The sequence below is a fragment of the Drosophila sulfurigaster genome, chromosome 2L (genome assembly GCF_023558435.1).
Source record: "Drosophila sulfurigaster albostrigata strain 15112-1811.04 chromosome 2L, ASM2355843v2, whole genome shotgun sequence".
NCBI lineage: Eukaryota > Metazoa > Arthropoda > Insecta > Diptera > Drosophilidae > Drosophila > Drosophila sulfurigaster.
Genome location: NC_084881.1, coordinates 21674650 through 21687710, shown reverse-complemented (window position 1 = coordinate 21687710; position 13061 = coordinate 21674650). Strand labels below are relative to the sequence as shown.

The 13061-nt window shown below is 37.8% G+C and overlaps 1 protein-coding gene across 1 annotated transcript in view; it reads left to right on the top strand.

Annotated features, from left to right (window-relative positions):
- The window catches only part of LOC133836169 (uncharacterized), a 75364-nt gene extending 70942 nt beyond the window's left edge, over positions 1-4422 (top strand). Inside the window, exons 6-8 of the mRNA XM_062266500.1 lie at positions 1740-1983; positions 2386-2483; positions 3184-4422. Of these exons, the coding sequence (XP_062122484.1) occupies positions 1740-1983; positions 2386-2483; positions 3184-3452 (611 nt within the window). The 3' untranslated portion in view covers positions 3453-4422. The remainder of the gene's footprint in view (positions 1-1739; positions 1984-2385; positions 2484-3183) is intronic.
- Positions 4423-13061: the final 8639 nt, after the last annotated feature.

Here is a 13061-nt window from a genome sequence, read left to right as displayed (position 1 = left end):
ACACACACAAACATACACACACACAAAGTAGAGAGCAGAGCATGTGTGTGTGCGAGTGTGGCATCATGAAACGGAACCATTATGTCCACAGCGTTGCGTTGATGGCTGTTCCCGAGTACGAGAATGCGTGGCTTTCTAATATTGCCCATGATTTTGGGGGCGAGATAAGGTCTCTCTGTTGTTGTTGTTTTTGGTGGCTGATGTTGGTGCCAGTTTGCCAGTTGCCAGCTGCCGCAGACAGAGACAAATGCAGAGCACAGTCGCCCCCTAAAGCTTGCCTGTTCGCCTGCTCGACTAACTGACTGACTCACTTATAGGCACTGAAAATTGGTTTAATGTTTTTTCGTGCGTCCACCGACAGTTTGGCTAACAGCAGCCAGTCAGCAAAGTCAAATGTTGACGTTGTTAATGATGTGCAGTGGGGTCGAGTGGTTGATACCAGAAGTAGGATGATGGCCTGAAGCTGTAGCCATAGCAATGGCAATAGCTTCGCTATGTAGTAGACAGTAAAGCCGATTTCAGTGCGCTGCAAACACAAACAACAAGAGTTAGTCAGCTAGTCACCTCATATCGTTTTAGTTTTGTTTGTGGTTAACTTTCTGGCTCTTAGTTCATTGGCACCCAGTAACAATACAGTTGTTTTTCACGAGCCTGTCGTTTAATGTCTTTAAGTAATTCACAGCGAATTATCTTCGATAATTTCTGTTGAACTTGCCGCAATTGAGATAAGATATTAGGCTGTCACACTCATGTTTATTTTGTCGAATTTCCGTGCAAGATATGTGAAATGATATTGCCCTTTAAACTGATTGAGTTTCTGAAAAATAAACAATTATGCCGGCAGTAAAAATAAATTACCTTTACATTGCCCAACAGGCCAAAGATATTGAACACTTCACAGCTGTCGTAAGTTTGTCAAAGCTAAGAAGATAAACACACGCTATTTAGTTTCACAATAAGTTTGACTGATGTGCACTTAACTATTTTCATAACTATTAATATGAATTTCCATTATTTTGCTATTCGAAGAGATAATTAATGATTTGTTTTTTAGCTTTTCGAAAATAATTTTATTTACGTGCATTTCAATTGATTTTTCACCTTGATAACTAAATTATGTCATGAAGTAAATCAACCGAAAGAAATTAAGTCAGCTTGTCAGCAGAACTAAGCTTTATCTGCAGTGTTTAAATCTCTTCCGCCAGCATATCGTAAAATGCCTTTCTAAAGTACATTTGGCGCACGAAAGTATGCAGCAATAAAGTTCAATGCTTAAACTTCAATTTGTGTTTAATGCCGGTCTCTCCAACTGTCTCTTGAATTGTCTGTTCTGTTGGCTACTCAAAATCTGCTTCATTTAAGAGCCATTTTGGGCGGCGCACATTGTGTCACGTAGCTGGCACTCGTTAAAACTGTGAAACCTGCACATTATCGCAGGTGAAAAGTACTCTAGCTATGCGAGGTTCTCTCGTATTGTATGCGGCATGTGGCTGGCTGGCATCTTTGATTCCTCAAATGAAAATTGTGAGTCGTCGTCGTTGTCGGCTTTTGAATTGTCGTCATGCCAATGAAATTCTAACTGACTGGGCCTTGGCCACATGCCTAACAACCGTAAACAGTATTTTGGGGGGAAGGGAAGTGTGTAACGAGAGAAGCATTACTCGATTAGCGTATGTATGTGTGTACACCTTGGAAATGCCATTAATCAATTTTTCGCACGTTCAATTGGCATTTTGCAGTAACACCGCCAGATGCCAAAGCGATTATAGCCGGTCCATCGGATTTGTACGTCAAGCAGGGCAGCGTTATAACGCTCACATGCCATGTGAAGCAACCGGCGAGTGCTGTACAGGATATTGGACCAATTTACTGGTATCGCGGCCCCTACATTCTAACGCCCTTTGTGGCGCATCCGAATGATGCAGCCATCGATTTGCAACGCATCTCTATGGAATCAACACTGGCAGAGAAACTGCAGAGCAGGTAAGCAAGCGTGCAAGAAGCAGGCACCGTGCTACAGAGTGAGTTCTATTGATTTTAGGAATGTGTTCATCATAATCACACGAAGAGACTCTCAAGTCGTCGTTACATTGCATTCAGCCGTCAACACAAGCAGCTGTCAGCTGGTCTGGCAAGTGTGTGTGCTGTGTGTGTGTGTGTGTGGTTGGTTGCAAGCGTGTGTACCGAAGGTGTCTGCATTTTCAAGTGCTTGTTGGTTTCCAGCTCAATAGCCAATGCTCCAGCACGCCAGCACTTTGAACTTTGATCAATGAAGCTGAATTCATGTGGTGGCAAACTCTGATTGGCCCCCCTTATCTCTTCCTCTCTATCTCTCTCTCTCTCTGTCAATTTTGAATTGCTTTAAGCTTTGCTTTAATGTTGCAGATTACGGATTGCTAATGCACAGCTGTTGGACACCGGCAACTATACGTGCATGCCAACCACTGCGGAGGCGGCCAGCGTTGTGGTGAATGTCATTAATGGTAAGTGGATTGGCCGTCAGAAACAGCTTCATCTCTTTTACTTTGTTGTATTTTCTGTGTTTTTTTGTATACCCGTTACCCATAATGTAGAAGGGTATTATAGCTTTGTGCCTCCAGAAAATATCTGTCTGTCTATCTGTCTGTCCGTATGGACACCTAGATCTCATAAACTGGAAGAGAGAGATATAATTTTTGACATCACTATGCATTCTTATCAAGTTTGTTTGAAATGTTTGTCATGCTCACTTCCGCCCCCCGGAAATCGATAAAAATCTAATAACAAGCGTAATTTTGGTACATATTATATATATAACTATAGTTTTTGAAAATTTGATAGCGATGACATAAAAATTGTCGAAGTTGTTCAGGGAATACTTTTGTATTGGAAAAACGTCCTCATATTTCGGATCTTCGCTGCTTTGGCTGACAATCTGGTATATTTTGGACTCTATGGTATATTTTGAATGTAGTACTATATAAATATACCAAATATACTATTTGTGAGACTTTTAGTGTTTTTATGGTATATTAATTCGGCACTGTTTTGCTGTTATTCACAATCAGTAGCGGGTATATGACAGTCGAGAACACTTGACTGTAGCTTTCTTACTTTGTGTTTTATTTTACTTAATGCTTTTCTTGTGCTGAGTCGCCATATCATCTTCATTCTTTTTCTCGCCATCTTTCAATGTATATACAGACGAGAGTCCGGCTGCAATGCAGAAGAGCGGCGCAAATGGAAGCTGCCTGAAGCGGAGAGGCAGTCTCAACTTTAGCCTTGTGCTGGCATTGGTCGCCAGCGCTGTGGTGCGATGGATGCGTTGGCTTCTTGGCTCTAGCAACTTATCCTTAGTGCATATCAATTGTGATGTCAGGCAATCAATAAGCAGACCCACACAGCAACAACAACATCGAGAGCAACAGCGAGAAAAGCAGCAGCATCAACAACTACAACCAATGACATCATGATAATTAAGTGAAACACATTTCTTGTACATAATTACATTGATAGATAACGATAATTTTATGTGTAAAATGGCATTGCAAAAAGGTGTCATACTTTATGACCCTCAATGAACAGTGACATTTAGTTTTAATTTATGCATAGCGTACAATATACATATACCTATATATATAAACCACATAATATATATACATGACATTATGTAACAATAACTATGACAAAATACGAAAATACATTTAACGATAGGCTGAAAGTATAATAAAAACAAACACACAAACTACATTATAAATCGCTGCTATTGAAAAAGAACACACACACGAAAAAAAACAAAGTAATCATAATATTTATAAATGTAATTGCAAATGTGTTAAATTACTGGTTCACATTAATCGATGTACTAATTTAATTTAACACTTTCCCTTTGCACAACGCTTCAGAAAAAAACGAATGAAAAGGAATTACATCACAATAAAAAACTCAATTACAATTGCAAACTAATCCATATAAGCGATATTAGTTTAGTCAACGATTGGATACCCTTACAGAGAGAGAGATTAGTCTAATTGTAATATCCTAGCTGTAAGCATTGAAATATCCTAACTGTAAGGGTGTTTGTGAATAGTCGTAATAATACTAAATGAATTAATTATGTTGTTAATTTGAGCAGAGCAATTTGTGCTTCTCAAAATGCAAATTCAGCTAGCTCTTCTTGTGTACATATATATTATATAGTATATCGGATATTTAATTTTATTTTCAAAATATTTTCATTTTCCTCAATTAACAAATTGTATTTGCAATTTGCAAAGAATAACAAAAACATAAACACATTCAAGTCGAAAGAGTTGAAAGATCCAGTTTAAATAAATGCAAAATAAACTCTCGTAAATGTCAGCAAAACTATAAATAAAAACGCAAACTATGTACTTGTAAAATAAGCATAAGTAAATATTATAAACAAAGTCAAACTGCACACTCACAGATTTTCAGAAGCCCGGAAGGAAATTGAACTCATGTAATTTAACACACAACATATGTATGGCAAAAAACTTCTCGACGACAACAAAGCGTGAGAAGCAATAAAAATTCATTTGATTAAAGAAATTAATTCACAAAATAGTTTTAATTTTTCCTCATTTTAAATAGGTAGTGCAAAAGTTGGCAATTGCCTTTGACGTTGACAAACAACAAAACAAAAACAAAAATATATTCACCAAAATTGTTTGCGCGTCATTTTAATTAAATTTTACTGTGACGCGTCCATTTATTAATGAACGTGTTGTAATTTGTAATTATTGCAGCTTAACGCAATGACATAACAGCGCAAGGACGGTTAACGGTTATTGGGCTTGCCTCTTTGTTTCAGCGTTAAATCAATAAATTGTTAATATAGCCAAGGCCTAATTTCATTTCACTTTATTCTCGCTTGTTTTTTTCGTGCCAACAAACATGCAAATTAAAGCCGCCTACTCAAAGTAAACGGAATCGCTTCAAATTAAGCGCTTCAGATAAGCCCAACAACGACTGCTCATTAATTCGCACTTGTGCTGCACAACAGCGCGTATACGTAATATGAGTGCCACAGCGTGTGTGTGTGTGTGTGTGTGGTTCGTGGTGTTTGGCTCTCAGGGCCAAGGCGCAAATTTCTCGCTCGGACTCCCAGCTGTGGTCAACTAATACGGACTGTTGATGGCGTCCCCGCTTTCCGCTTTCCGTTCCTCCTTCTCTTTTCCGATTTGCGGACGCAAAGCGCGACGCTTTCTAATTTGGGCTTGCGGCGCGTATGAGTGATGTGTGTATTATGAGTGCGTTTGTATGTGTGTGGAAAGTGTGTGAGAGTCCGAACAGTTGTGTTTGTGTGCGGTCGCATAATTACTCGCAGTTCAGTTGTTTAAATGAAATCATAAATTATATGCACACGCGCTAGCGTTTCACTTAATTGTGGGCAAATATTTTACACGCAAACAATTTAACTGACTGATAAATGTTTCTATTGCATTTTTCGCATGCACACACGAAATTTATGCTCGAATAAGTTGATTAATTCACTTATCAAATGCCTTCTAGTTACGTTCTCAATTATTCGAATTTAATTTCGACTTATTATTTCATTAACGGCACGCATTAAACTGATTATTTATTAATGAGCTTCAGTTTGGAGAGAATTAAAAACTAATTGCAATTTTCGCCTCTTGCTATGATTTTTCCATTAAGGCGAGAGATATTTCACTGACCTTCCACATTTCTGAAAATGGTCTAATTAAAATTGTTTGATACTGTCATTAATATAATTCTAGTTTCAGCAATAAACATTTGTGTGCTTATAGTTAATGCGGTGCCTTTAAGTAGACGCAGTAGCGGAGGTCATCAGATGCCTGTCATTAATTATTCTGGCACTTTCTCTTTCCCATTTATTTCATTTGTTGTACAGCCTTTGTAGCCTTGTGGGATTTGCAGGAATCTTTGTGAGTATTTTTGTGTATGCAATGATTTGATTTTGCCAGAAAGTTTTAGAGTCAAAACGTATTAAACTGGGGTTTTAATTGGTTTATTTTATTATTTTTATATTCCTGTTATTTTCAAAAATTTTACTACAATATAAATCTTTATTTTATTATTACTTTGCCAACCACACTAGTTTGAGAATATGTTACGTATACGTAATATGCCCAAAATAAATCTAAAGGCATAATCTATAGAGGTTTTCTGCAAACAATTAAAAGGGTTTATTAAATGTAATATTGCTAATGCTTTGCTGGCTTTATAACTCTAAAACTTAGAAAACTTCAAGATACATTGTAAGATCGAAAAATGCTGCTCAACTTTTGAGAAGATTCCAAAATGACAACTAAATAAAGTGAACAGTTAATTAGAGCGTTGTTGGCATTCTGCCAGCGGGATCATCATAGATAGCATGCCGTGAGGGGTTGCAATTAAAATTGGAAAATAGTTTCATGAGGGAAGTTTTCAAATTTTTCGAAGCGCATGCAAAACGCTTCAATTTTTGTTTAATTTTGTATGCAGCGCTCAACTTGCTTGTTATCGTTGACTGTTGCTTTTGTTGCTCTTGCTTCTGTTGCTGTTGTCACATTTTGTAAACTGTCGAGGCAACAGCGGCAGATAAATTGACCCATTAACAGAGTGAGGTAAAAGTTGTCCGTTGTGCGGTTTATTTCCATTTGCCAACGCAAAATGGCTGCCGTTCTTGTCATCGCTGTCTGCTTTTATTGCTGTTGTTATTATGCTTCTGCTGCCTTTTGTTGTTGTTTATTTATGCCGCCAACTTGACGCAACCATTGAAAAATCTCCGCGGGCCAGCAACACAGTGCCACAGTGACTGCAAAAATGCAGCTGAAGTCGTCGGTGGCCATGTCACCTGGGCTGCAAAACTTTTGAGATGTCATCGTTCGTCCACGTTGACCTACAGCGCTGGGCCAAACAGTTATGCAATTTAAAAGTCAACCACGAAGTTGGGCTGGGCGTGATGGCGTTGTTGCTTTATATGCGGGTATAAGTACCACAAGTTTAATTGTTATACCCTGTAAGTAAACAAAAGTTCCAACAGGGGAATATTGAGTATACTAGAAGACAATGCAAACAAGTCAACTAATCATTGTCAAAATCAAATAAATATTCCAACAATATTATATATTTATTATTTGGCTTTACATTTAATTTATTTAAATTGAAAGATATGTGTTAGTTGGTTTCTCATGCTGCAGGCAGTTTATGGTACTTTATTTCATCGAGCAAACTAAAATTCATATTGTAATTTGGCCACCACACAAAGCGCAAAACAAAATGCATTGCAAAACCAAGCGAGCAGCTCATAAAAAGTTTTATCGTTTTAAAGTTGTTGCGCGCAATTTTGTGCAAAAGTTAATTAAACGCCACAAGCGGGTTCGCCAAGTGGGCGTGGTAAGTTGTTGTGGTTGAGTCATTTTTATAAATAAATCCTCAAATAATCGCTGCTGTTTTCGTATTTCTTTCGTTTTTGCTTTTGTTCTTTTTGTTGTTCATCTTTTCTTTTGGCGCTCAACGAAGCATGTTCTTAATCAAATCCAGTGCACTATGGAGTAAGTCTAGATTTTATAAGAATTATTTCATAACTTTAATGACATTTTAGATCCTCAGATATTTTTAGAACTAAATTTAAAGTACTTACATTTTATGATACGTTATTTGTTGCACTAAAAAAAATGAATGAAAACAATTCATAGAATTAGTAGAGAGAACATAGATTATAATGTTCAAATATTGCAAAACGAACGTTTATTGTTTTTGAGGGTCTGCAAGGAAAGTCTCACTCCTTGCAAACTACAAAAGAAACTAAAAACAATTCGAAATGACTAACGAAACTTTAACTATCAATATTAAGTCATTTTAGGGTTTGTTTATTATCTGCTTTATTTTTAATCATACATATTAAGCAATTGAGAGAGCTTTTAAATTTATATATATTTTTATTTAATTATCTTTTAAGATAATTTTTTTTATATGATTTCTTATGCAATAGAAACTCTTTAGATTTTTGTAATTTTTGTTCATTTAATAAGAGTGAGTTTATATTTCAATCATATTAAATGACCCAGCAAGACCTCATATTTTTTTTTAATTAAAAAAAAACTCCTTAACGCTTCTAACATATATGTATACAAAAATTTTTAAGAAACCACATCCCAAAATTTTGCTTAGTGATACTCATGAATTGTGGCGTTTATTAATTGTTGAAAAATGCAAATTTTTCCCCATAGTGCATTGTTGTAATTAGTGTTGTTATTGCTGCTAATGCCATTGTTGTTGTTGCATGCGTGCAAATGGCCTCAGATACAAATCACGTATTGTTAAGCTTTTCGGATTAAGCAAACAAACAGTGTGCGTGTGCGAGTTGGGGTGTGTGTGTGTGTGTGTGTGTGGGAGAGCATGCCAAAATGTCATAACGAGTCACATTGTTGAAAAGTATGCTATGAAAATTTGCATATCATGAAGGGGCATTTATATTTAAACTTATTAATATGATAGCCCCACTCATTACCGTTGCAAATTGTTAAGCCTACGAGCCGAGCCGGAGCCATATGTGAAGTTGACCTCATCAAGCATCAGGCACTTGACACCCTAATATCCCTATAGTCACTCACACACACACACGCACACACACGCATGCCGCAAAACAGAGTTGTGTAGAATAGTAATTCAGTAAAACCACAAAATGGCAAAAAGAGAAATGAAAATATTTGCCACTCACAAAGAGAGAGAGAGAATAAGAGAGAGAGAGAGAGTTGAAAAAGTTTTTAGACGCTGTGCAACGAGCCGGGAAATGCAGAGCCTTTGTGCCATTTAATCTAATCTGCGTCAAATGAAATAAATTAATCCCCGACCCGGTGTCAGCCAGGATACACCCGACAAAACAGTTGTTATTGTTGTTCTTTGTTGGGCCTCTTTCAGCTGCTTTTGTTGTTTGGGGCTGTTTAACTTTTACCACTAATTAAGTGCTTACACGAAGATTTCCGCATAAATGGCTAAAAACGAAACGAACGATGAGCACAAATGCTTGGCCACTGTTACTCCAAAAGCAAGACAGCGAAACAAAGAATGAGATAGAGAGAGAGAGAGAGAGAAAGAGAGCAATAGAAAGTGAAAGAGTGTGGAAGCGATAAAGTGAGAGATAGAGGAAACGGAAGCCGGAGAAGCGTGAGGTTTGTATGTCCTGTTTGGAGCATTGAAAAAAGTGTTGGCGTTTAATTATAAATTTACACGTTTCAACAGAAAAGAGCAAGTTGGCTAAAAAGGATGGACACGTCAGCAGCACACACACACACACAGACTAACACAGCCATCCAGCAAACACATGTCCTTAAACTTCTACACCCTGCATCTTAGCTGAGGAAATGGGTTATTATAATATTGAATTATTGTAGCTAGAAAATAGAAGTAAGGATTAGAAATTAATTAATTATTAATTGATACATAAAAATTGTATTTTTGCAAGCTAACTATGTTTTTGGATAAGTATTTTTCCTAAATTATTAGAGAGTATGTTGTCGTCGTGCAGCCTACAAACTTTGCACTACTTCACAATTTTTTTGCTCTCTCTTTTTTGGGACGATTTTGGCAGGATCCGTGCCCAGACAGTTTGAGGTGCCGTTACTATTACTGGACCCGGGCACGTTTGATGTATCTTGTTTGTTTGCCTGCTTGGCTGGCATGCATAAATAAAGCTATGGGTCTATTTGCATGCTGGCATGCTGGTGGGTTAGAAGGCGTGGCTGTGGCTCTTTCTCCGGCTGCGCTGGTGCTGCTGCCCCTTTTACACACGTTGGCAAATAAATTTGTTAAAGCCCAAATGAAATATGTTTATGCAAAACACAAAAACCGTACCGAAACTAAACCGAACAATGAGGCGGGGCAATTTGTAGGCATTTAAAATTCACTTAAATAAAACATTTGACATGTGTGCACCATAATCATTTACTATAAATAAATTTTGTGCCCCGCTCAGCAGCAGAGCAAGAGGAAAGTTGAACTGCAATAGGGGCACATAAGGGTGAAAGTGCTGCGAACAGCTCATTAAATGTGTTTGGTATTTAAATTATAATTTAAACAAGTGAAATGCAATGTTGCACTGTTTGATTTATTTGCCGTTAATCAAATGATGACCCACAATACAAAACAAATATCGTAAACCAATAAAAATACGTACGTCAATCAAGCAAATGCAAAATGAATGTCAATCCGAAAAATATTTGCGCACAAATATTGCTCTTAAAAGGGCGAACAAAACAAATTATCGTAATTGCAAAGGAGTTGCATAATTGTTGCGATTAAAGTAAAGTTGATAATGTTTAATATTTGTACTTAAAATTATGGCAAAATAACGTAAAACAACTTCCATGCTTATACCACAAGAGTGTAATAAGTATTTTTGCCTCTGGCTGCCTCCGACATCGTTTTAGATATTAATAATATTCCACACGAAATAAGGACGACAAAAGTGCACAAAGTTTTTGATATTCGTCTTCACTGCTGGGTAGATGGAATGCACCTAATTACACTCACAGTTGGACTTGTGAATAGTGGTAGTAGAAGTTTTGCACAATGCGCCAGAGGATGCAAAACGCCAGCGACGACGACAGCGCCAACAACAGCGACAGCTGCAATAACAAATGCCAAACCGCCATCATTATAAAAGTCATTAAATTTGCATTGTTGAAGTTTTACGCGTAATTATTTTCAATCATAACGCTGCCAGTGAAACAATTCTCCATTGAAACGAAACTCCAATGCTCAACTCCCCTAACCGGGGTAATAATAAAACAATACCCTCAATTTGACATGCAACTTCCGTGTCATTGACGGAGAGCTTGAGCCAATTATCCTTATAAAATATGCATGCGATTTGCGGCTCATTATGAAATCAACGAGTAATGCGCAAATTTGTGCAAATTCAATTATATGTCCGGTCTTCTCTGTTTACCAATTGAATTTTCACTTGACAACAATTACATTTATTCGGTTTGTTTACCATTTTTGCTGTTTTCTTTCTTGGTGTAAAAATGTTGTAAAGTGAATTTTTTGACGGAAATTAAAAGTGCTTGCGAATCGATTGAGATGATGACCCACAAGGCGCATATTTATTGCGCCTATTTGTATGAACGGCACAAGAGAAAAGGAAAGCAAAAGTGAGAGATAAACCAGAGTCAGGCTTTAATGTGACTGATGCGGTGCTGTGGCTGGGATCGCTTTGTCAGGTCGTCAGTCATTGTTGCATTCGCTGCCAGTCAGTTTGTCACTCGGCTCTGTCGCATTGAAAACTGAAAATTCATCATTGGTGCAGCAGCAGCAGAAGCAGAAGCAGCAACCGGAGCAACAGCAGCAACAGTGGCAGCGTCAAAATGTGACAAGTAAAGAGATTCGCATGATAAATGACGCATAAACCGACATCAAGCTGGCAACAAAAGAGGAAGCTCAAGAAACAAATATATGGCAGCCAAAGATCACGCGCTGAATGTGAAGACGAAGACGACGACGAAGATGATGATGATGATGATGATGATGCACGTTGTCGGGAATGAAGATTTATGACGAAACCGAAAGCCATTCGACATGTGTCTCTAGTTAAGTATAATATTACAGCAACGTATAGAATGTGTGTCTCCATGCCTTTAGCTAGTTTGAAACTCATTAGAAGTCACTTCATTTAGCTGGCATGGAAGGCAACGTAATTGCTATAGTTAGTTTTGTATGCAACTCTTTCAGTTTTCAGCTTTAAACATTGCAAATGGCATTACTCATACGCAACGTGGCATTGTGAACTTTGCAATCTAACAATGGCAAATAAAAACAACATATACAATGCAATTCACCTTTTGTTCTAACAGCATGAATTACTACTGTTATTTTTCGAGATCCTTTAAACTGCAAACATTTTCGTCTATTGTTAAAACAAAAAAATACGCAAAGAATATGCAGAAGCATTTAAATCAAGCACACAAAGGGCCATCAACACAAAATGAAAACAAAACCAAAAAAAATAAAAAGGTCAAAATTATATAATTGAATTTTTCTGTTGAGGCCGCTTTTAATTCTTGTGAAGAGAGCCCCAAACCGCACCAGCTGTTGGTGCCAGGTGACAGGTGGCTGGAGAACTAAAGATTCAACCTGGCAGAGGATGTTGAAAAGGGGAGTCGCCTCTTTGTGCGTTGCTCTTTGTCGTTGCTTTAATGGAGTTGTTGAAATGAAATGAGTGGCATTTAGCAGCCATAACGAGCTAAAGCTCAAGTTGCCACATGGGCTGGTTCACTGCTGCTGGCTGTTCGGCTGCTCGACTGGGCTCATTATCATTCCGGCTGCCATTGTTGTAATGTCATTAGGACACATCTTTGTACAGGTTACGGGGCCAGTTGAACAGTTGAACAGCTGAACAGCTGAACTCATTGAGGACCACGTTTAATGGGCGCGTCCCGTCAGTATGCGTGTCAGCTAATTAATAATAACAAAAAACGAATGTTAAGAAAGTGCCGAAAATCAAATGAGTTGAGGCTAATGCTCAACATTATTAGCCAAGCGACGAAAGCCAATAAAATGTACCCAACTTGATGCCGTACAATGCACAAAATTGCTTCATTATGGAGCTTAACAAGTTTTTAAATTTGCTTAAATACTTAAGAGCGCTTTGCCACGGTAGTCCGTATAGCTTTCAAGGCTAGAGTAGCAACTACCTTATCCAACATCCAGCAACAGCAGCAGCAGCCACACAGCAGCTGAAATGGAATTAAAAATACGAAACAAAAAAATGGCAAAGACGAGAAGTGAAGAGAAGAAAAGAGAATGCCGTAACATTTCTGGTTGGCGAGCGAGAGCTGGCCTGTAATGCCCATTGCAGAGCATACCTTTGAAAAAGTTACCTTAATCCTTAATTTAATCCGAAATGAATTTCATGCTGAGATTTGACTGCGAACAGCAGCTGAGAGCAGCAAGTGAGGACAACCAACAACTGACAGTTCGGCCAGTTGTTTTTGTCGTTTGCCAACGGTGGCAATTTTTAACTGAATTAACATTTGGGGATTTCGTATTTATGCGTCAAACACAAAGCACATAATGGAATTGTGCTGTAA